This window comes from Tauraco erythrolophus, chromosome 6 (genome assembly GCF_009769465.1).
Source record: "Tauraco erythrolophus isolate bTauEry1 chromosome 6, bTauEry1.pri, whole genome shotgun sequence".
NCBI classification, from domain to species: domain Eukaryota; kingdom Metazoa; phylum Chordata; class Aves; order Musophagiformes; family Musophagidae; genus Tauraco; species Tauraco erythrolophus.
The window spans coordinates 27408059-27430536 of NC_141470.1; the positions used below are offsets into that span (position 1 = coordinate 27408059).

Consider the following 22478-nt stretch of genomic DNA (forward strand, 5'->3'; position numbering starts at 1 on the left):
CCCAAGGCGGCAGGACCAGCCTTTCTCTTTCAGAAAGGTTTTCTCCCTGCCACCAAGGCTGGGAGAAGCAGCAGGGACAGGCATGCCAGCCCTGGGAAGCGCCTTTGCTGTCACCACTGAGCATTCCGAGGGTGCCAGGGTGGCTCCCGGGACTCGCCAGCAACCGCGCAAATGGAAGCTGCTGGACCCCAGCACAGGGAATCGGAGCTGAGATCACAAACATCGGACGGAACCCACAGCCAGATAAATCACCGCCATCTCCCCTGGCAGAGTTATGGTCACTATCGGCAGTAGAGGGTCTTGCCAAGACCCTCACCCAGCCTGCCTGGGCCATGAGCCCTGCAGAACATGCCAAAGCTCTGTTTTTCCCCTAAATCCAATAAACCGATGACTTTCCTCAATCCTTGGCAGTGGGAGGTGGAGCCACAAGTGAGGCGCCAGTGCCGGATCTTGCAGCTGTGCCGTGGGTCAGGGGAGCGTCATGGAGGGAAGGGGCTGGCAATGCCACACACTGCCCCAACGGCCACATCCCAGGGACAGGGACATGGGAGAGCAGCTCCTGCCTTTGGGGCAGCACCAAGATGGTGCCCCATGTCCTGGGGAGCCTCACCGGGAATGCTGAGCTGCTTCCCACCGGCAAAGCCACCTGTGGCACCGGGAACGTGTTGGTGACAGCACCCAAACATGCTTCTCCTGCCTGATGGGAACTCGAGTGCCGCAGCCCCCTGCTCACTCCCCCTGAGCCGAAACGCTGCTGAAATGCTGCTGGGGGCCTGGGCAGCTCCTCGTCTCCCTTGGTGCGGCGGGCCAGGGGAGTCTCTTGGTGGCCCCCATCCGAGCGCGGCCCGTGGAGGGGAGCGGGCGCCCGGGCACGCCGGCGGTGGCGGGGTGGGGATCTGTGCTGGGATGCCGTGCCGGACCGTGCGTGCTCACTCACTTGGACAGGCTGAGCTTCCCTGCGGCCAAGTGGCTCTGCACTGTGTGCCAGCGGCCTCGCGCCACCTTCCCTGCGCCGGGCTCGCTGTGGGCAGAGATGCTGCTCCTCATGCCGTCCTCGCCGAGCCGCTGCTTCTCCCCGGGGCGGCTGTCACGTTCCCCCGCCAACCCCGCGGCGGCCGACGCCGTCAGCTTGGCCCCTGATAACAGAGAGCCACTGGGCCGGGCCGGCGGCCAGACCCCCCCAGACAGACACGGAGGCAGCCGGACGGACAGACAGACGGACGTGGGGTTGCGGGGTGGGGGGGTAGCCGTTTGATAGGGGTGGGGGGTATGAGGGGAGGGAGCGAGAGCCAGAGGGAGACAGACAGACAAGAGACGGACAGACAGACAGAGAGAGAAAGAGAGACATCAGCACTGCCAAAGAAAAGGGGTCCTGGCCGGGGTGGGGGGCACGGGGGCCTCGGCAAAACCATCCAAAATCGAGGAGGGCAGGGGTGTGGGCGAGGGGGTCCCGCTCGCCGGCAGCCCAGCCCCAGCGGGAACCTGTCGCCGCGCCGAGGGGATGCCCCCAACGTGCAACCCCATCCTGCGCCACCGCAATGGCGGTGGGGGGGACCCAGCCGCCCCTGGGGAGTGGGGAGGAGGGGTTGCTCGTCTCCATGGGGCTGCCCATGGGGTGGTGTGTGGGGAGCCCAGGAGGAGAAGGAGGAAGAGGAGGAGGAGGAGGAGGAGGAAGGCAAGTGGGTGCTGCCCATATACTCACTACACAGAGCAAACCTGGTAAGGAGAGACTCACTTGAGGGAAAGCCGCGGATCACCGTACGGTGCATAAGGTGAAATGTTTAGTATAAACTCCTTGGGAGGGTAGGAGCTCCATTTCTGCTGCACTGTGTTGTCATTGTTATTCCAAAAGTCTCTGTCTAGATCGCTACAGCGGCCGGAGACCGGGGGAGAAAGAAAAGGGAAATACAAGAGAGAGAAGCTGAATTCCTGTGAGAGAGGAGCCAACGCATCCCCTCCGCGCCCGGAGTGCTGGGATCCTGCGGAGAGAGACGAGGCATGCAGCCGCCCACCCCTCAGACACCCACACACACACCCATACGCACACACATGCACGTGGACAGACGGATGGATGGACGGAGCGGGGCAGAGCTGTGGAGAAACAGGAGCAGACGGCTCTGCTGGCTGGGAAGGAGAGAAGGACGGTGCGGGGTTAGAGAGGTGGCAGTGAGCGCGGTGCCAACGCGGCGTCCCCAGCATGCGTGTCCATGCGTCCTGGGCATGTGTGTCTGTGCATCCTGAGCACGTGTCCGTGCATCCTGGGCACGCGTGTCTGTGTGTCCTCGCCTCCTCAGCAGCTGAGTCCTGGAAGCGCACGCTGCTTGGTTAACTGTTACGCCATTGCGGTTCGGAGACTCCTTTGAGCCCCCTCCTGCTGAACCAGCCCGCTGCCAGCACGGAGCCTGGATCTCCTGGCTCCAGTGAGCTGCCCGCAGCACTCTGCTGCAAGCCGCCAGTGCCCAGCCCTCGTGTTCCTCATCACCTGCAGCTCCAGGTTGAGCCCAGCTGCACAGACGCTGCCGGAGCTGGGGAGTGAAAGCTGCATGTGCCATGCCGTCGGGATGGGATGTGCCTCCTGCTCCGGTCCCCACTGGGCACAGCCAGCCCCAGTGTGGCTGTGCTGAGGCAGAGGGGTGCCCGAGGCAGCCCCGGACATCTGCACCCTACTAACAGGGTTCCATCAGCGGCGCAGGGCTCGGGCTCCCCATGCCCAGACCCGGGGCACCCCTGGGGACACCCGTGCTGAGGTCCCCATGGCTCCATCCGGTCATGCCTGCAGCTCGGTGGGTGAGCGAGGAGGGGGATCCGAGGGTCCTGGTCTCTGGGAGCCCCTTTCCTGCTGGGGCTGGGGGAAGTGGGGACACCTCCACCTCGAGCAGGAGGACTGTCTCATCCTGCGAGCAGCTGCAGGAGGAGTGGGGATTGGCAACACTTTGGCACGACGGTGGGGACTACCCATCGCTCGGTGTCCCCGTCAGCCCTCACTGCGCCAGGCACACAGACACTGCCAAAGTCGCTCTGCCAGGGCTGGGCTGGGCACGGACCCTCCCAGATGGGAGCAGAGGGACGGCCACCTCTGTCCCCAAGGAGGGACCCCGCTGCCAGCAGGGACGGCACCAATCCGGCACATGTCCCCACACGTGTGGCAGAGGGCAGGGTGCTGAGCGAGCTGTGGCTGTGCCGGATGCGTGAGGAGGACGTGTCCCAGCACTGCAGCCCCCTGCCCCTCTTCCCCCCCCAACCCTGGCACCTACTTGATGGTTTTCTTTTCGCTGCGGCCTCGGCTGGAGTCTGGAGTTCCCACCGTCTCCAGGGAAGTCTTGTAACGCTTACCCTGTGGAGAGGAAAGCGTGGGTCAGGGGGCAGCGAGGAGATCCCCACCACCCCCGCAGCCGCAGAGCATGGTGGCACAAGATGGGGATGGGAGATACTGGGGCTGCACCTCCAGCAGCTGGAGGGTTCCATGTGGATTTTGCCCTTTTCCCTTACAGCTGCCCCATCACTGGGTTCCATCCCACTGAGCTGAGCAGCAAAACTCTGGATGCTTCATCCCTTGGTCCTTACAAGCCAGAAAAGGCATCGTGGAGACACTGGCCCGGCCGTCCTGGCTCCTGGGCACTGTGCCCATGGGGCTGGAGGGCAGAGGGGGGCTCATGCCCTGGGGGCTGGAGGGCAGAGGGGGGCTCATGCCCTGCGTCACCCCAAGGACAGAGCAGCAGTACCCTTCCACAGCCTCACCCGAGGAGGAGAGGGTAATTTTAGGATTAATTGAACCTCAATTAATTGAGTTCACCTTTCCCAGCGAAAGGGAAGCGCTGCTGTGTGATAGCAAAGCGGGCGCTCGCTCCTAACTGGGACTTGTAATCAGGGCACTTTGCTGTGATTTCCAACGGCAGGTTCAGCGCGTTGCTCTGATCCAGGGCGGACAAGAGCGCAATTAATGCCAATTAATGAACAATCAGGAGCAGAGGCTGCTCGGCGCAGGTGTGGGGAGGCTGAGGCGGGACAGGAGCAGGTGCTGGAGCAGGCTGGGGTTGGGGACCAGCCCTCCCACCACGGTGGCCCTGGACCTGAGAGCATCTGTCCCACAGCAGCCAGCCCTGCATGCAGCCTGCCCACGAATGGAGTGTTTCTCCCTTCTCCTTCTGCCCGGCTCCTCCATCACCTATGCACAGAGCTGTCTCCTTGGCAGTGCTGTGGCAAAGGACTCCCTGCACCCTCAATACAGCTGGCCTTGGAGAGCCATGGGCTTGTCCTGCCATGATCTGCAGGGATGCTGGATGTCCTTGGATGCCCCTGGGCTAATCCTGCATGGATCTCCAGGGATGCCTGATCTCTTTGGTTGCCCACGGACTACTGCTGGGATCTGTAGGGATGTTGGATCTCCTTGATTGCCCATGGACTAATCCTGCCAGGAGGCACAGAAATGCCCAAACTCCTTAGATGCCCACGGGCTAATTCTGCCGCAATCTGCAGGGATGCTGCATCTCCTTGGTTGCCAATGGGCTACTCCTGCCAGGAGACACAGAAATGCCCAATCTCTTTTAGATGCCCATGGGCTAATCCTGCTGGGAGCTGCAGGGATGCCCAGACTCCTTAGATGCCCACATGCTCGAGGGATTCAGCCCTGAGTCCTGTCTCAGTGTTGTCCCCAGCCAGCCTTGGCACAGGGCTCATGGGGACATGGCACCAGTGGCTGCTGGCCCATGCTTCCCTGGCACTAGCTGACCCCCAGGCACAGACCGTGGCCAGTCTGGCAGCAGCTCAGTGGGTCTGGCCATGGTTCCCACGCAGCTGTTCCAGCTCCATCCGCTGTCGAGGGCCAGCCGGGACACGTCTTTCCATTCCCAGCCTGAACGCTGAATGCCTTCCCGGCCAATTTATTCTTGATAGTTCCTTTGCCAGCTCCACCCTTCACCACAACTGGCCCTTCTCCTCCCTGGTGCTTATCCCTCTGCCACCCCCCTCTCCAGCCTGCCCTTCCATGGGTGGCACCAGTTGGGGGCTTGGAAGCCCCATCCCACCCAGCTTCCCTCCCCGCCGCCTCCACGCTGCCTCGTTCCCACCAGACTCCACCATCTCCCCTTCCCATGGCTCGGCTGAGGGGAAGTCACTGGCATTGCCGGGGTGGGCATCTCCGGTGCAGGAAGAGTTGCCGTCATTGCAGCGTTTGACCCAGATTTGGATCTGATGACGAGCATGCAGCCAGATCCTGGTGCTGGGCTGCTCTGGGAAGAGGAGGAGGAGGAAGGACGCAGGGCAGGAGGGAGCGTTGTCCTAAGCCAAAGGCCATCCTGCTGCAGTAGGGATTGGGGAGGGACACCAGGTACCCTGGGGGTGCTGGGGCGGGGGGCACAGCAGGTGGCTGGGCTGGCTCACAGCACCCGGCGCTGCTGGGGACGGGCTGGCCGCCTTCCCGCGGGGCTCTTCCAGGCAGGAGCGAGCCCAGTAGGACAGGGGCCAGATCGTTACCGCTCATCGCAAATATATAGATATACGTATTTGGAAACTTCCCTTTATGCCGCACAAACAGTTTTGCCCAAACATTTAATTATCACATCTCCTAAAGAGCAAAATAAAAGCCGCAGCCGGCACCTGCCGCAGACCACTTACGGCAACTGCCTCTGCCTGCCGGCAGCCTCCGTGCCCCGGCGGCGGGCATTGCCCCCCACCCAGCAGGACCCCCACCCCAGCCATCACCCAGGGTCAGAGGGTGGCTGGCACCCCCGATCCCAGCGCAGCCCAGCACCCCAGGAAAGAAGGAGGGGCATCCCCGTGCCCGCTCCCCACCCCGGCCACTTACCAGTTTGCGCTGGCACCACTGGCAGATCCCGCAAAGGACGATGGTGACGCTAAGGCTGACGGTGATGATGGCTGAGACGAGGAGGACGTCGCGGGATGGAGTCCCTGTGGGGGAGCAGAGCAGAGTCCTGGCTCAGCAAGGGGATGGGAGCGAGGTGGGGGGTCAAGTCCCGTGCCCCAGGGATGTCCCCTGCATGGCCATGACCGCAGCACCTGCACCCTGGAGAGCTGGGCAAGAACGGGGAGAGCAAACCTGGGGAACGGGCTCCCGTTAACGGGCTCCAAACCCACCGTACGGAATATCCCGGCACGGTGGCCCCCCCGCTGCCGACAACAGCAATTCTGCTGGCTCCAGTTCCCCTGTGGGATGCCCTGGCCCCCAGCGCTCCCTGGGAGCTCAGGCTGCAGCAGAGCAAAGGCTTTAATCTCTGCTGGCACCCCGGGAGTGCTGGCATGTCCGGCAAAGGTTGCAGCGTTGCCATGTGCCTCCTGCAGCTCCCATCATGCCGTCTTGGCACGGCAGCTCCTGTTTCGTATTGCTTCCCTTTCTCCTTCGCCTTCCTAAAGGCCAGTCCTTCCCCTTGCCCATCCCCTTCCCTTTCCTCTCTTCTTCCCCTTTGCCTTCCCAGTCCCCATCCCTTCCCAATCTCCATCCTTTCACCTTCTCCATCCTCTTCCTCTTTTCCTTCCTTGTCCTCACCTCTTCCTCTTCCCCTTCTCCATCCCATTCCCTTCCCCTTCCTCATCCCATCCCTTCCCCATCCCTCTCCCCTTCCCCTTCCCCTTCCCCTTCCCCTTCCCCTTCCCCTTCCCCTTCCCCTTCCCCTTCCCCTTCCCCTTCCCCATCCCTTCCTCTTCCTCATCCCATCCCCTTCCTCTTCCCCATCCCCTCCAGACAAGCTGTCCCCCATTTCCTTGCTGGATCCGTACCCTTTCCACCAGTGCCCTGCCACCACGCCAACCCTTCGCAGGTCGCAACGACCCCCACCATAGGGGTTCCCTCTCTGGGTCAGCCAAATCCACGTGGATTCACCCCAAATGGCAGTGCAGGTGCTTGGCAAGTGCAGGAGCTGCTGGGGAGGGGGTTGGGCAGTGGGATCCTCTGCTCCTCCCCAGTCTGGCCATGGGGACAACCTTGGCGACCCCAAAAGTGGGGGTGGACCCTCTGCTCCTCCAGCATCACCCTCCGTGGGTGCTGGAGATGGTTACAGGGCCAGGCAGGCATCTCCCACCCACCCTGCTCCTGTCCTGCATCCAACCGCCCCTGTGGGCGGGAAAACCTTCTTGCCAGTCCCTGAGGGACCTGCCTGCCCCATTCCACAGCCCCTGCCTGGGCACTGGGTGTCCTTGGCATCCAGCAGCACCAGTACAGCCGCCAAGCTCATGGCCATGCTGCCAGCAAGTGTCACAGCCCTGGCACCGTGGGAGGGTGGATACAGACCCAATGTGGCTTACGGGGGGTCCGGTGGGACCCCCAGCCCAGCTCAGCCCTGTCCCCTGGCAGTACCCTCTGTCCGCACCCCTGTGGCCAGTTCCACTCCCCGAGATGGGGACAGGCCATGGTTCGAGCCATAGCCGGCAGTGGGAAGTGGCGAGGCCAGAGCAGCCCGCCGGCAGCTGTGCTGCAGTATAAATATTAAACAATAATCGTTAATAATTAATTCGCCCGCAGACCTTGTTATTGTAATGAAATTCGCCAGCGGCTCAGAGGCTGGGATGAGTCAGATTGGCCCCCGTGGCCGGATCGGGGGCTCAGGCATCCCCCCAGCACACGGCAGGGTCCTCGGTGCCGCCAGCACCCTGCTCCCGCCCTGGTGTGCAGACGGGTGCCAAAGTGGCCGCAGCCCCATGGCCTCTGGCGGAATAAAACAGAGAAGCCAAGGAGATGGTGGCAATAAAGGGGAAATTTATGAAAGCCCCTTAAGCAGCTGCACGGCCAGCACTGAGCCTTCACCGGGCAGGACAGAGGGGGCAGGAGGGTGGTGAAGTCACCCTTTGGGGTTTTGGGGGACAAGGCTGGGGAGTCCCGGCTCCTGGGCCAGGGCCAGCCCTCCGCCAGCGGCACAGCCAGCTGGCACATGTGCTCCTTCCATCCAAACCTGGCGAGGGGGGCCCCTCCATCGCTCCCTGATCACGAGGAGCCTGTGTATAAAACTTGCTTAGCAACTGTTGCCTAGGAGGGAATTTGGGACCAGCCCTTCGTTTCAAACATTTATAAACCCCAGCTCAATAAGCTGCCGGGGAGACGTAAAGCAGCCACACCGGCGGGGACCCTCTGCGGGATGTCCAGCTCCCAGTGGTGCGGGACCCCGACTGTTTCAAGTTCGGCACGTGGGCTAAAAGGGTGGGCTGGTGTGGCTAGGAACCAGGGTGAGCCCTCCTCTGCTCGCCCAAACACTGCCTTGATCCCCCCTCCCAGTGCTCCCCGCAGCCCTGATGCCTGTTTGGGGACACCGTGACATGCTGGGCTGCAGTGCAAGAGGCACGGTAACGGCTGCAGAGAGAATGACCCCCACCATAACCACTCCAGCTCAGCCCGGAGCTTCAGGAGATGCTTTGGTCCTTGCGGGGTCAAGTTCATCCTCCATGTAATCTGGCGAGAGGGAAATCGCACAGCAGGAACTGAGGAAGGAGAAACTCAGCGCGGTGTCCGGACGTTGCCACCAAAGGGCTCAGGGAGGGACGTCAGTGCATCACTGGTTCCCACGTACCTGCCCCTGGCCAAACTGCCTGTGCCAAGCTGCCACCGCAGCCATGAACCTGGCATCACCCAGGGAGCCTGATGGTTACACTGGCGGGCACCTGTCCACCCCGGGGGGCTCCACGCTGCGATGGCGAGGGCTTAGTGCTGGCACAGCTACTGGCCCCCAGTGCCCTCTAGGCTCAGCCACGTGGGTCCCTGTGCACAGGCAGGTGCAGCCCTCCTCGGCAGGGACACGGGTCTCTCCGCCCGCCCACACTGGCCACGTCCCCAGGGCTGGGGGAAAGATGCTGGCCCCCAGGCTGCTGCCACCCTCAGTGTGATTTAAATGATTTGTTTTCCAGGCAATTAACACTGGTTAATTAGAAAAGCAGAGTGCAGCAGGATCTCCTGGCTTGTCCCCAGCCCTGGGTCCCTGCCCCATGGCACTTCAGGAGGTCCCATGCCAGCAGCATTTGGGGCAGGCGGCCCTGGGCACGGGGGCACTGAGATGCTGGAGGGGCTACGGGAAGCTGCGCGGCCACGGCGTGCATGGGGCCGCAGCCCTAAGAGCGGCTGATGAATGCAACACTTGTTTACCGCTGCCTCTGCCCTCTCCTTCCCACTGCTCGCCGTAAAACTCTTTGCTCCGCCAGTGCAGATATAGCTGGGAATGTGCGAGGTGGCAGCGATGGGATCTCAGCCCCATGCATTGTGGCGGGTCTGCACCCCTGCCCTGGGTCCCTGCATCTGTGTGCCCCCCCCCCCCCCCAAATCACACCTGCCCTTCACTGGTCCTGCCTCGCAGCAAGGGGCTGCGCCATGAGCTGGAGACCTCTGCATTCACCCTTGGATGATATCAAGGGTTTGAAGGGCCATGGGGGCACCAAGGCTTGGACGTCCCCATCCCCTCGCACCTGCCGGTGAAGCAAAGGGACGGTTGCCGTGGCTGGGGAAGGGGGCGGCACGGCCCCACAGCTATTCCGTCAGTATTCAATGCCGCTCGATGGGATGTAATTCCGCTTTTACAGGCGGTTATTGATGAGGGGATTACCTGCCTCATTAGCACCCACAGCTCTTCAGTGCAGGGTTTGCATGAGCAGCAGCTGCCTGCACTCGGGGGAGGGGGTCCCTGTGCCCGGAGGAGAGGGTCCCTGCACGCTGGGAGAGGGTCTCCATGGCAGACCCCCCCACTGCAAGCATGCATCTTGGCATGGAGCACCCGTGTGCTTGGCCAAGATGGGCACCCGCTCCCCTGGCACCCTTAGGAGCCACCCGTGCCCACGGCCCCCCAGGTGCTTGGGAGAGAGGGCCAGTGGCAGCGACGGCAGCGTGCCACCGCGTACCCATCTCCCCTAAGCCACTGCTCCTGCAAGCGCGGGATTAGCTGCCTCTGGAGCACGAGTGAGCTCCGGCCTTTGTGGCTGCAAAGGGAACACTCCAAAAGCCCGACCCCAGCACGAGCGAGAGGCGCAGAAATCCAAGTGGGATTATTCTTCTCTAAGCAGCGTGTAAGCCAGAGATCTGGTGAGATCGGTGCAGCGGAGGCAAGGCGCTCATGGAGAGAACTGCCGATGCCAATGGATTCGACAAGTGGCTGAGCGCCAGCAGTGGAGGCATCTCCATGCCAGGGTGGCGGTGGGCACAGGTGCCGTGGCAGAGCCAGGCAGCCCTGTGCAGGTGGCCCAGCTTGGGGACACCCTGCGGTGGCCTAGCCTGCTCCCACTTCCTGCCTGGCCTTGGTCCTCACCTCGGTGGCTTTGTGTGCTTCGGTGGCCCTGTGCACCTCGGTGGCTTCGTGCGTCTCTGTGGCTTTGCCTATCAGCGGTTTTGTGCATCTCGGTGGCCCTGCGGACACTCATCTCTCCGGGATGGACATCGCTCAAGTTCAGCACAGTGAGACCCTCGTGCCCAAGGGCGACTTCACCCCTTTTTCCTCTGATCCCCATGTGGCAGGGATGCCCTGTCTCCCTGTGCCCATCCCGGCACTCCGACTCAACCGACAGCTCCTCCATCATCCCCAATAACCCACCATGGTCGTGCACCAAAGACCCCAGCCCCGCAGCAGTGCCGAGAGGGCAAAGCACCCATGAGGGGCACCTGGGCAAGGGTCTCAGTTTCTGGCCGCTCTCTCAAATCAAAGGCTGCTGCACAGGACAGAGAGGCTGGAAATCTCTTCCATGGAGCAGCAAGTGGCCAAGGGCTTTGGGAGAGTGGTGGGCATGAGCTGACCAGCACCAGGGGCTGGTGCCGACCTTTCCGCAGGTGCCCCAGCAAGGACAGCCCCGGCTGGGCTCTCAAGGCCTTATTTTTGGATGCAGAACCCAAAATGTCCAGCTTGGGGTGGGCAAGGCGTCTCCCTTTGCAGCTGGTTGGTATTCCAGCCTTGAGCATCCTCCCACCCACCTGGCCCAGCAGTGAAGCCCATCTATGCAAAGTACCCCCGGGGGAGAAATCAAAGCTGTGCGGACCCCCCCCAGTCCCAGCCACCCGCTGCGCTCTCTGGAAGTGGCGATCAAAGCCTCTCCTGGCAGCCAACACGCCGCAGCTCCACGCAGAGAAACTGCTCGCCGTGCCAAGCCGCCTGCCGCCGCTGCCGTCGAGCAGGCACCCGGCATGCCAGCGTGCCGCCGCTTGCTGCCTCACCAAACCGGCAGTGGAAACGTGTGCGTGCTCAGAGAGGGGGGAGCAGGAAAAGGTGCCAAGCAAGTGGCGCGTTCCCACCGTCGCATTTTGCTGTGAGCCGTCGCTGCAAGCTGCGGAGCCGGGGTGGGACGTGATGCTGAGCTCGAAGGTGGATGACGGTGCTGGGGAGGGGATAGGGCAATGCTGCAGAGCCACCACAGGCAGGGGCCTGATCCTGCCCTGCATGGCATCAGAGTACCCCCTTGCGGCACGGGACGCCGGTGCCGTGGCGGAGGACCACGGAGCGGGGAGCGAGGCGGCCACGTTGCCACGCCGGGGCTCCCCAACTGCTGTTTGCCTGGTGCCAGGCCGTTAATTCCTCCTCTTCTCATCCTCCCACTCATTTGCTAGATATTTCCCAAACCTCTTATTTTTAGGTTGCAGCTGAAAAGCTGCGAATTTGCAGCTTTCACTCCTGGGCAGGATTCCGGGTGGGAGCCGGGCAGGACCACGGCAGGGCTGCCCCGTGCGCAGAGCGGGCGGGAGAAATCCACAGCGCAGGTGGACGGAGAAGGGCCGGGCATTGAAGAGGTTGTCAGGATGCAAAACCTCCGAGGAGGGACGAGGCCTTGCTGCCATCCCTGGAAACAACCCACCGGGTGTTTTGGGGCTGCTTTGAGCTGGACTCGGTGTGCCATGAGGCAGAGCTGGCAGCCGCAGAGCTGGCAAGCTGGAGGGCTGAGCTGGTTGGGATGTCAGGAGCCCCACGGCTGTCCCGCTGCCACAGTGGGGACCTGGCCAGTGTCCCACCATCGGAGGAGCCTCGGGGGAGAGGACCAGCATGGCACTGCAGCTCAGCACCCCAGGAGTGCCTGGGGCGAGAGGGAAGGGAACAGGCATCTGTTCTCCATCTGTGCATCTGTTTGTCTATCCGTGCACCCTCCTCTCTAACACATCCATCAATCTCTCCATCCATCCATCCATCCATCCATCCATCCATCCATCCATCCATCCATCCCTCGTACACATCTGCTTCTCCATCCAGCCATCTGTCCATCCCCCGGAGCTGTCAATCTGTCCATCTCTGCCTCCCCCACGTGGAGCTGCCTGCTCTGGGGGCTTTGCCTCCGGACTATCGCAGACCCCAGGCCAAGGATGGCGGTGCCCACAGGCACTGTCCCCACCTCTGAAACACCGCATAGCTCCTTCACGGTGCCTGGGTGCAGCCGGACATCCCCTGTCCCAACCTGCTGCCATGCATGGACGTGTCCCTCAGGCCCTGGCACCATGGTAAGGGGCAGAGCCAGAAACCGTGTAGTGGCGGATGGGATGGGCATTTTGCCGTTAAAGCCGTTGAGTCCCTCGTGTACCCGGGTTTCGTTTCATACCGCCTTCACAGAGCAAGCCCCTGCTCCCGGTTTGGGTATGGCACCAGCGCTGTGCATCACCTGTGCAGCCCTCCCCGATGCCGGTGAGCACTGCAGCAGTCAGTGCACCAGTGTGGCAGGGTTCATCCTCTTGCCATGGGCCGTAGCCACCGGCACGGGCTCAGCCCATGATTCCACAGGGAGAGGTGGACCAGAGCTCCCAGCACCCCGTGGCTGCCCTCGCCACCTGCCCCCGAATCAGCCCGGTCAGGGCACCCAGCACCTTGCCAAACCCCAGCCAGGCAGCGCCTCCTGCCAGCATCCCCCCTGCCTGCACTCCTCTGCCTTGCTCCGGTGCACAGCCGGCATGCAGGATGCGTGACCAACATGTTCACGTGCCGCTCGGTGAAGCTGCAAGGCCCCGGGTGACACATGCACGCAGCCGCCACCAGCCCCGCAGCAGTGTAGACCCCACGGCACCCTCAGGCGAGCCCCGCGCTGGCCAGGGCTGCTGCCCATATCCCCTCCCGCGCCGCCACAAGCAGGAACTCGCAGCGGAGGGAGAATTTGGCAAGTGAAGGCGCTCCTTCCCCGGTGCTGGGCTATTTTTGGCTGAGGATTTCCGGAGAGGCGTGTGGTTTCTCTGCCTCGTGGTCCCCACTGCATCTCTCCTCCTGAGGAGTGCCCGGACCCCCCCGAGGACTTTCTGCCCCCAAAGCCCAGGTACCCCCCGGGGGTTTCCATCCATCGCCCTCCCCATCTCAAACCCATCTCCCAACACTCCTGGCAGGGCTGGATTCTGCTCAGCCCCTGCTCCAGAACATCTCTGCCCCAAAACACGAGTCCCACCATCCTGACTGCGCCTGTCCCCCGCAGCTTGCTGGCATCGACCCCCATGCCGGCGGCAGCCCCAGCCCCATCTCACCCGGGCACAGAAGCCTCTTATGGCAGCAGCCGCAGGCACAGAGGAGCTGGCTGGGCTCTCATGCCGAGCGGCACTGCCAGCTCTCCGACATGCCGCTGCTACCACTTAGCCTCTCACCCCAGGGCCCTCCATCATTCCTGGGCACTTTGGATGACAGCGGGAGAGAGGGAGGCAGAAAGCCAGAGCTCCCAGGGAACACGAGCGAGTAGGTTCCACACGGAGCCCTGCTAGCCCCCCACTTGCAACCCCAGCTCCCTGACCCATCCTGGGCAATGTCCCCCCAGCCACCACCATCCGGGACCCACACTGATGCTGAGCTTTGTGGCCAGGAAGGCCACCACGGGGACAGGAGCCCCGCAGAGAGCTCATTGCTGGGGGATGCTCAGCATTGGTCACAGCAGCCCAAAACCAGGGGGCTGGCAGTGCCAGGGGAGGAATAGGGAGGGCTGGAGGAGAGCACATGGGAAGATGGAGAAACGCAGCTTGGAAGGGAGGAGAGAGGAGACAGAGGAGGGGAATAAAGGGCCAAGGAAGGTCCCAGATGGAGGGCTGGGGACACGGAGGTGTGGGCAGCTGCCTGGGGGACGTGGGGCTGGTGGAAATCCTCCTGCAGACCCTGGTCCTTGGGTGCATCCTCCAGTGACACACACCGAGACCTTGGGGGAATGCGGACAGCTGCCCATGGGGAACCAGGGACAGTCACCCATCTCCCCCTCCAAGCCACCAGTGTCCTGCAGACCTAGCCAGAGAGGAAGAGACCCTCACACCTCATTTCAGGGGCACCCGGACCCCTCAAAGTGCAGCCTCAGGGCTGTCCCCACAATGTCCCCAACCCAGCAGGGCAGGGAGAAGGGCTGCTGGGCTGTACTGTCCCTCTGCCGCCGCCCCGGCTCCGGCTCCGTCAGCTCAATTGGCTGCTTCCCTTTCAAACCTCATTAACTCCCCCCAAGGTGACCCTCTCCCTCCTGCAGCAGGGCTGCCAGTGCAGCTGCCCGGGGACGGCAGGAGGAGATGGGGGTGCTCGCAGGACACCCCGACCTCGCAACTGGGCACGCAGCACCCCTGTACCGCAACTGGGCTGGCACCTGCAGAGATACATGACCCGTCGCTTGGCGCGACCCAACTCGCCGCCCCCCCGAGCCCACCCCCGACTCCCAAATCGCAGCCTGGGGAGCCCGGCCCCCCCACTAGGCCCCTGCTCCACACTTTCTTGCTGCCTTTGCCGAGAGTCCCTGCGCGCCGGTGGCTCTTCAAAAGCCCTTCCCCTGCTGAATCCATCTCTAATAGATATTGTAGCCGAGCCCCCGGGGGCCGGGGGGTGGCAGCGATATTATCTGCATCTGTCTTCGTTCCCCGCTCCCCCGCCCTTCCCCGGCAGGCTGAAAAGCCGCGAGATCAGGCGATGGAAAGCCGCCTCCAGCTCCTCTCCTGCTCCTTGGCGTGGATGGGGGCGGGGGGGGGGGGATCAGGCAGACCTCCCAGTCAGACCCCTCCTCCGGGCTGCAGCTCCCAGCCTTGTCCTCGCTGGCCCCCCAGCCGTGCCCAGGGTCGGTGTGTGGGTCTCCCATCCCGGGCATAGGCAGGACCCCCCCAGGAGAGAGCGGGCAAGAGAGACCCCCACTGCAGACACCCCACTGCCACGAGGGACACAACAGAGTTACCATGGAGGGGACATGAGCACTAGGGGATGAAGAGACAGAGTGAGGACAAGGTGCAGGCGGGAGCATCCCTTGGTCTCGAGCCTGTGCCCAGCGCAGCAGCGGGGCTGGGGGCTGGCAGCGAGGTGAACCCCAACCCCAAGTGGGATGGAGGTGCCAGAGAGGGGGGATCGGTGCCGCCAGTGCCATGCTAGTGCTGTGCGGGACGTGTGGCTGCAGCAGGTGCCCAGATGCCGGTGAGGCTGGCCAGCTCGCACGCTGCCAGCCCTCCACTCTTTGTCTGCCTTCGCTGGCTGTCATGCTTCCCCCTCATCCTCCCCAGCCGCTCCCCGCGCACCCCCCGCCCCCTGCTTCGCTCCTCGGGGCTTTTCAGCCCATTTCAAATCCAGCTCTTGGCTGTTGTCCCAACCTTGGGGACCTGCTCCCCATGTCCCCCGGCGCTTGTTGCGCCAGCGTGCAGACCTCTCCATCGCAGACCTCTCCATCGCCCGCCCCGAGACGGCGCTGGGGGAAAACAGGCAGCTGCCTGGTTATTGATTCACCATCTCCATTGGAGCCGCCGCCGCGCGCGTCCGCTCGGCACGTTCCAGCCGGCCAGCAGGAATGGAGCCTGGGAGGACAGGGACGTGAGGTGAGGGGGACCAGGGTCCTCCAGGAGCTGCTTGATGCACTGAGAAGATGAAGCAGTTGGGGTGCAAACGTCTCCCCGGAGAGGGGACAGCTGGTGCTGGCAGTGGGGATGGGGATGGAGGGGGGGGGTCTCGTGTCACAGCAGGGAGGAGGGAGCTGCCTGGTGCCCCCGGAGCCAGTGTGGGTGGCATGGGGGACATCATCCCTTTGGCACTGAGGGCACCTTTGTCTTCAAACCCAATCTCTGCTTTGCACTCAGCCGTGGCTCTCCCGACACGTCACGGGCTGCGAGTCGGGCAGGCGACAGCCCCGCCAGGAGCATGGCCCTCATGGCCCCCCACCAAAGCCGCTCAGCTGGGGGGAGCTGCTTTGGGAAGTGCCTCTGCTCAGTCCCAATTCCAAACACCTCTTGCCAGCCGAGGCCAGGCTCCCTTGGGCATCTCCCACCCCAGAACCAGACCTCCCATCCCCAGCATCGCCTCTGAGCTCCACCTTGACCCCCCGCAAGCCCCCTTGCCCTTGGCTGCAAAGCACGGCGCAGATGGCAGCAAAGTTTCCCGAATTTCCCCATACAGTATCTTCTCCCCTCCATGAAATGCAGCTGGTGCCGGGGTCCACAGCCACCATCCCCTGCACGGTGACATGGAGCACGGGATGAGGCCGACGCTGAAGAAGCCAGGTGGGGGGTTGTGGGGAAAGGGACATTGCTTGCTTCCCCAGGGACGTGCCGTGGCAAATGCCTGGCTCTTGCCAAACCTTGCGGGGGTATGAGCCGCCAGCATCCTCCCAGCCTCCATCAGTGAAGGACAGACCCAGCACCTGCATGGCACCGTGGCTGAGCAGCAGCACAGGAGGAAAAGCAGGGGCAGGGGGAAACGATGAATTAAGCAAACGGTGTCCCAGCACCAGTCAAGATCTGCCGGCATGGATGTACGTGCCTCTGGCCCACCATGGCACCGGACACCACAGCACAGCCGCGGCCGGTGACATGGGAAAACTCCCACGTGACAGGAGATCCAGCGGCCAGGGACCATGGGGTTTGGGGAGGGGGGGAGAGCGAGGTCTGCCCCCCAGAACCCCAGCAGCTCACGCTCTGCTTTTTAACCCTGCAGCCCGCCGGGATGTCTCATGGCGCAAGGGGGGCAAACATGAAGTTTGGAGGGGAAATAACGTGGGTGCAAACCTTGGGCACTGACAGAGAAGGGCAGCCCTGCCATGCTGCTGCTGGCGGGTACGGGCCAGCGACCCCATTCTGTGACCAACCTGCTGGGCGACCTTGGGCCAAGCGGTTGGCAGTGCCATGCCATGCTCCCCTGCCTGCGGGGCATCACCACGGGGTCGCAGGGATGGGGTGGCACGGGATCGAGCTCCTCCCAGACTGAAGCAGGAGGGAGCACTCAGCATTTGGGCCGGAGGAAACGTCCCCTCGAGGGCAGCTTGTCCAGAGCTGCCAACTCCTGGGCAGCACTGATGCTGTCACCTGCCGTGGGTGACAGTGTGTCACAGTCCCCAGCGTTGCTCCAACCTGCTGGCTCCCGCAGGCCTGGCTCCGCCGAGCGCCTGCAGCTCGCCTCAGTGACATGCACCGGCAGCACCCGCTGTCCCCACGTCCGAGCTCTCCCATGTCCCCGCCAACACGTCCCCATGCCATCACAGGACACGCTGTCCTTCTGCCCGCTGGCGACTGTTCCCCGGGCCCCGGGACACCACGAGCGAGGGCCATCAGGCCCCTGGTGAGCTGTGTTGCACCGGCAGCATCCCTTCTCCTCCACACCGGCCATCGGCAGCTCAGGCAGCTCTCATCAGGCAGCTGCACCCCCAAAACCTCCCCAGCAGCGTTCCAGATTCCTTGGTATGGGGCTGACCGATGCCTTCAGAGCATGAGCTCAGCAAAACCGCACCGCAGAAAGCCCCTTCCCCAGTCACCCACCGCAGCAGGCGGAGACACAGCGGGACAGTGCTGGGGACCGGGGCTGGGAGACTCTCAGAAGGATGGAGGGGGAGCGATGAGAAGAGGGGTGATGCACTGCCCACTGGATGCTTGTCTGGGTGCTGGCACCCAGCGGGGCTGGGGGCTCACCACGGGGGCTGGGAGCTCGCCGGGGGGCTGGGGGCTCGCCTGGAGACTGGGGCTTGCCACGGTCCGGGTGCTCCCTCGGGGAGGGGGTGCTGGCCCCGAGGGCTGGGGTGTCCCCGGGCGGGGGTCCGGGGCTGCCGGGGCTCCAGCAGCTCTGCAGGGCGGTGACTCATTTGAAAGCGGCGGCGGTGACTTTCTCCCCAAACTACCGGTAACTCCCGACCGGCCACTCCGGCAGAGCCGCAGCCAGGGAGGCGACGCGGGGAGCCGGGCAGCGGCCCCGGGGGTGGTAGCGGGGGGGCTGGCACAGAGCGGTCCCGCCGGCGGAGCCAGGCAGGGGCCAGCGGGCGGCGAGCCCCGGTGTGCGTCTTCCCTCCCCGGTTCCCCGGTGCTCGGCGCTGCGCACGGCGGGCTCACCTGCGCTGGCAGCCTCCGGGTGCAGGTACATGGTGGCAGGCGGCGGGGCGCGGCGGGGCGGCGGGGCGGCGGCTGCCGGGCTTGGCGGGGCCGCCGCTCATCAGACGGCGGCGGGCGGCGGCGAGGCGGGCGCGGGGGCCGCGGGCGGCGGCGGCGGGGCGGCGGGGGCCCGCATGCGGCGGCGGGGGCCGGTAGCCCCGCGGAGCCCGTGCTGCCCGCCCGCTGCCTGCCTGCCTGCCGGCGGGGTGCGCGCGTGTGCGGGTGTGTGCCGGTGTGTGCGGGTGTGTGCCGGGGTGTGTGTGTGTGTGTGTGTGTGTGTGTGTGTGTGCGCGCGTGTGCGCCCCGATCGCGCATCCACTTGCTGCTCGCTGCTGGCGGGAGAGGAAACTGCAGCCGCCGGGGAGGGGAGGGGAGGAGAGGGAGGGGAGAGAGGGGGGCGGCGGCGCTGCGCACGGAGGTGGAGGGGGGGGGGCCCGGTACGGCCACAGGCGGGGACACGCCCGACCCCCGGCACGGCCACGGCGGGGGGTGGGGAGCGGGGGGCGGACGGGGGCAGACACGCGCGCGGGGTGCCGCACGCGGGGACACACCCGCAGTCCCGCACACGCGCACAGGCGGTGCCGCACGCGCACCCGCTAACACAGATGGGGACCGCACGCGCGCACGGCGGCACACGCGGGGGACGGCAGGCACGCGCCCACGCACCGCACCCGCGCGAAAAGGCGGGGGGGGGTAGGGAGAAGGACGGACGGACCGATGGACGGGCGGGCGGGCCGACCGCGCACACATACGGCGGCAAGAGCGGCGGGGTGCTGTGCGCGCACACGCGGGGCCACGGGGGCTTGCACGCGCACATGGGTGGCACGGAGGGGTGCACACGCGTGTGCGTGCACACACACACCCCCGCGGCGGCATTGCCGGGGAAGCCCACGCACAGCCCACGGCCCGCACACACGCGGGGGGCAGCACCCCCGGGTCACACCGCCACACTCCCCCCGCCGACACACACGCCCCAACCCACCCCCGCCGGTTCCCCGTTGCCCTCTCCCGGGGGAATCCAGGCCGGGTTTTCTCGGTGCCGGGGCGCGGCGGCCGCTGCCGGGGCACTGCGGGCGCGGCGGCCCCTGCGGGCGGCGGCAAACCCGGCGCGGAATCCTGGAGCGGGTGTGAACTGTGAGCTCGCTCCTGTTATCTCCCCCCCGCCCACTGTCCGCGGCACGCAGAGGCAATTTCTGCCCCGGCTTTTATTGCCTCTTGAACATTTGCTACAGAGATGCAGACGAAGAGCAAACAAACGGGAGGGCTGCTCTGCGGGGTGGCTCCTGCATGCCGGGAGTGTGCAAACAGCGGGGCCTGCCAGGAACCTCTGCCTCCATCTGTGTCCCCTGGGTGCTGGCCTGGGGGTCCCCAGGGTGGGAGGGAGCAGGGCCGAGGAGGAGACCCCACGACGTGGTGCAAGACGTGCCACTGGAGGGAGGCAGTGGGGCAGGGAAGGGTGATGGTGGCTGGGGACTTTGCTCCCAGGACTGGGGACGGTGCCCACTTCCCCCTTCTGCTAGGGTGAGGGCGTCAGAGACCCACCCCAACACAGGGCGATGAGGCTGGGGCACTCGCCTGGATGGTCCATGGCTTATGGGAACCTCGAGGGGCTGAGCTCGACCTGGCCTTGCAGGATGGAGAGGATCAGGTGGAAAAGCCAGAAAATCACCGCCACGGTGGTTCAGAACCTCTTGGGGCTAAAACTCGACTTTCCTTGCCCTCGGGATGGGTTCCAAGCAGGGAAGGAAGCAGGAAATATCTCCTTATAATAACATTTAACAAAAAAGAACTGTGGAGGAAACCCTGAACTGGCACGGATGGATTTAGAAATGGGGCTGAGCTGGGGGCAAGCAAGACCCCAGCGCCGGGGGCTTCCCTCTCAGCGGGGTGCCGCCACTCGGGCAGGCTGCGAGGGTGATAAGGCACATGGTCTCATGCTCCTGATTCGCACCGTGGGCTCTTCGTTGCCCGTCCTGGCGCGCTGCCCACTGCGGCGCTCACCCGGGGGCCGGGGGGCTTCTCCCAGCCTCTCGGAGCTGGGCCAGCGACAACATGTCTTGGAGTGGGTGCCAGGAGAACCGGTGCCCGAGTGCGGGTGGCAGCTGGTGCGGCTCGCTGGGGAGCCGCGTGCCAGGCGAACTTCTGCTCATACACCCAGGCAAAGCTCTTCCAGCGAGGGGGCCGGGTGCCAGCCTGCTGCCGGCCTGCCGGGGCCATGGGCGAGCTGGGCAGGAGGGAGCAGCCCTCTGCCTCTCTCTGCTCCAGGGCTGGTGGAGCCTCCTCATGGGGACATGGAGCTTTATTTTGATTTTTTTAATTTTTTTTTTTTCCCGCTTTGTGGGAACCTTCTCATTAAACCCTTGGCACAAACCCTTGCTTTCACTCTGCTTTTCTCCGCTCGCTTCCCACACACTCTTCAGCAAGCTTTAAAATCCCCGTCCCCGCACGCACAGACATCCCGGCAGCACCGTAACCTCCCGCACCCACGCAGCTGCGCTCCACCGCCACCCGCCGTCACTTCCACCAGGGCCAAGTGGGTGTAAAAAGCTGCTGACTCATGGCAGAGCCAGGCCCCACACCTTGCTGAGCACCACACGTGAGTCTCCGCTGCTGGCCGGGCTCCTGCCGCGGGGCCAGCACTCAACTGGGTGCTGAGCAGCACCTGGAGATGCTTTTCCCTGCCTGTCAGGCCACTGTGGAGGGGGAAAGTTGGTCAAAACCACAGCTCACCCAAGGTTGGGGTGGTGGCCATGCAGGGAGATGAACTTCAATTCACACTCGCCCTGCAGTCACCCCTATTGCTCCCTGCCTCCCCGTGGTGGAGATACGAGCTGCCCCCAGCCCTGACCTCTCCAACCGTTCTCCCAGCAGATGACCGTGCATGACCCTGCGAACCCCTACACCCCCAAGCCCCTACACCCCCAAACCCCTGCACCCCCAAACCCCTGTGCAACTTGAGCCCCTGCCGTCCCAAACCCCTGGGAACCTCAAATCCCTGGGCACCTCAAATCCCTGGGCAACCAGACCCCTGCCATCCCAAACCCCTGGGAACTTCAAGCTCAGCCCAGCGTGACCCTGTGGCCAGGGCAGGGAGATGCTCTGGTGTCTTTGGCACGATGCTGGGCTGTACCGGGGCAGCATCATGGGGACTGCGGGTGTCCCCTGGGGCTGCCACGCTCCTGCCTGTTCCCCAGGGAGCTCCCCTGGCCCCAAGCCATGGCTCCAGTATGACCAGAGTTCCACCAACTCAACCCAAATTTCTCTGGGAGGTGCCGGCACAGGGCTCCTTGGCAAAGGCGGGTTCCACTGCTAAATTGCAGTTTTCAGTTCCCAGCTGCTTTGGCTTTCACGCTGTTCAGAAAAGAGTCATTATGCTCCTTTCTTCTCTCTTTCTCTTTTATTTTGTCGATGGGGAGAAAATGGGTATTTCTTATTCTCCCTTCCCACTGAACGGGGAGAACCTTTTTTATTTTTTTTTTCCCCTCGCTCGAGCCTTTTATACAAATTAATCTTTGGGCTGAGGCCAAGCCTGGGGAAATTTTCTCTAAAATGATGAAATTTTCAGAGCCTAACGGGAGTAATTACAGGGGGTTACAAAGCAAACTATTTCTCAACTTTAACAAGAGCAGGCTGTGACCCGGCACTTGTTACAGCTAATAAAAATGTTAATGAACCGACAGCAGCAATGGGGCTCTCCCATCGCTCCTTTTCCCTTCTTTACTGGGCCAGGGCGGAAGTGGAGCCCGGCGATGCGGTGCCGTGTTTGCCTTTCTGTGCAAACACCACAGGGGCAGAACCGGTCAGGCGGCCGAGCGGGATCAGCGGTTGCCGAGCTCTGGGAGCAGCTCCCCTGCGAGGCTGTCAGCGTGCCAGCGTGGCAGCCGGCAGAGCACCGTGGTCACGGCGAGGCCTGGGCTGCCCGTGCACGGGAAGGTGAGTGGCAGAGATTTGCTCTGGGAGGATGCTCGTCCCTTCAATGAGTTATTCTGGGAAATAAATGACACTGATTGATGAGCTCGCCAGCCTGTGTATGAGTAAAGCACCTGAAATGCGGGCAGGTTGGCTGGAAACCCACCCACGAGGGCCACCGGAAAGCTGATGCCCCCGCAGACCTGCTTTACTTCGAGTGGACGAGCTTCTTGCTGGAGGCTGGCGTGTGACTAATTTACCCATTGTTGACTGAACGCCCTGGTGTATATTTTAATTACTGAGAGAGCATCTGTCACGTGCCGCTTCTGCGGCGCAGCTGCTCGGCGCC

At 63.8% G+C, this 22478-nt stretch overlaps 1 protein-coding gene across 1 annotated transcript in view; it reads right to left on the reverse strand.

Moving 5' to 3' along the window:
• Positions 1–18212, reverse strand: part of SYT7 (synaptotagmin 7) — a 29774-nt gene extending 11562 nt beyond the window's left edge. The window contains exons 1-5 of the mRNA XM_086612958.1: positions 18182–18212; positions 5804–5907; positions 3255–3334; positions 1736–1867; positions 938–1153 (exon numbers count right to left, since the gene is read on the reverse strand). Coding sequence (XP_086469084.1) covers positions 938–1153; positions 1736–1867; positions 3255–3334; positions 5804–5907; positions 18182–18212 — 563 coding nt within the window. The remainder of the gene's footprint in view (positions 1–937; positions 1154–1735; positions 1868–3254; positions 3335–5803; positions 5908–18181) is intronic.
• Between the last annotated feature and the right edge of the window lie 4266 nt (positions 18213–22478).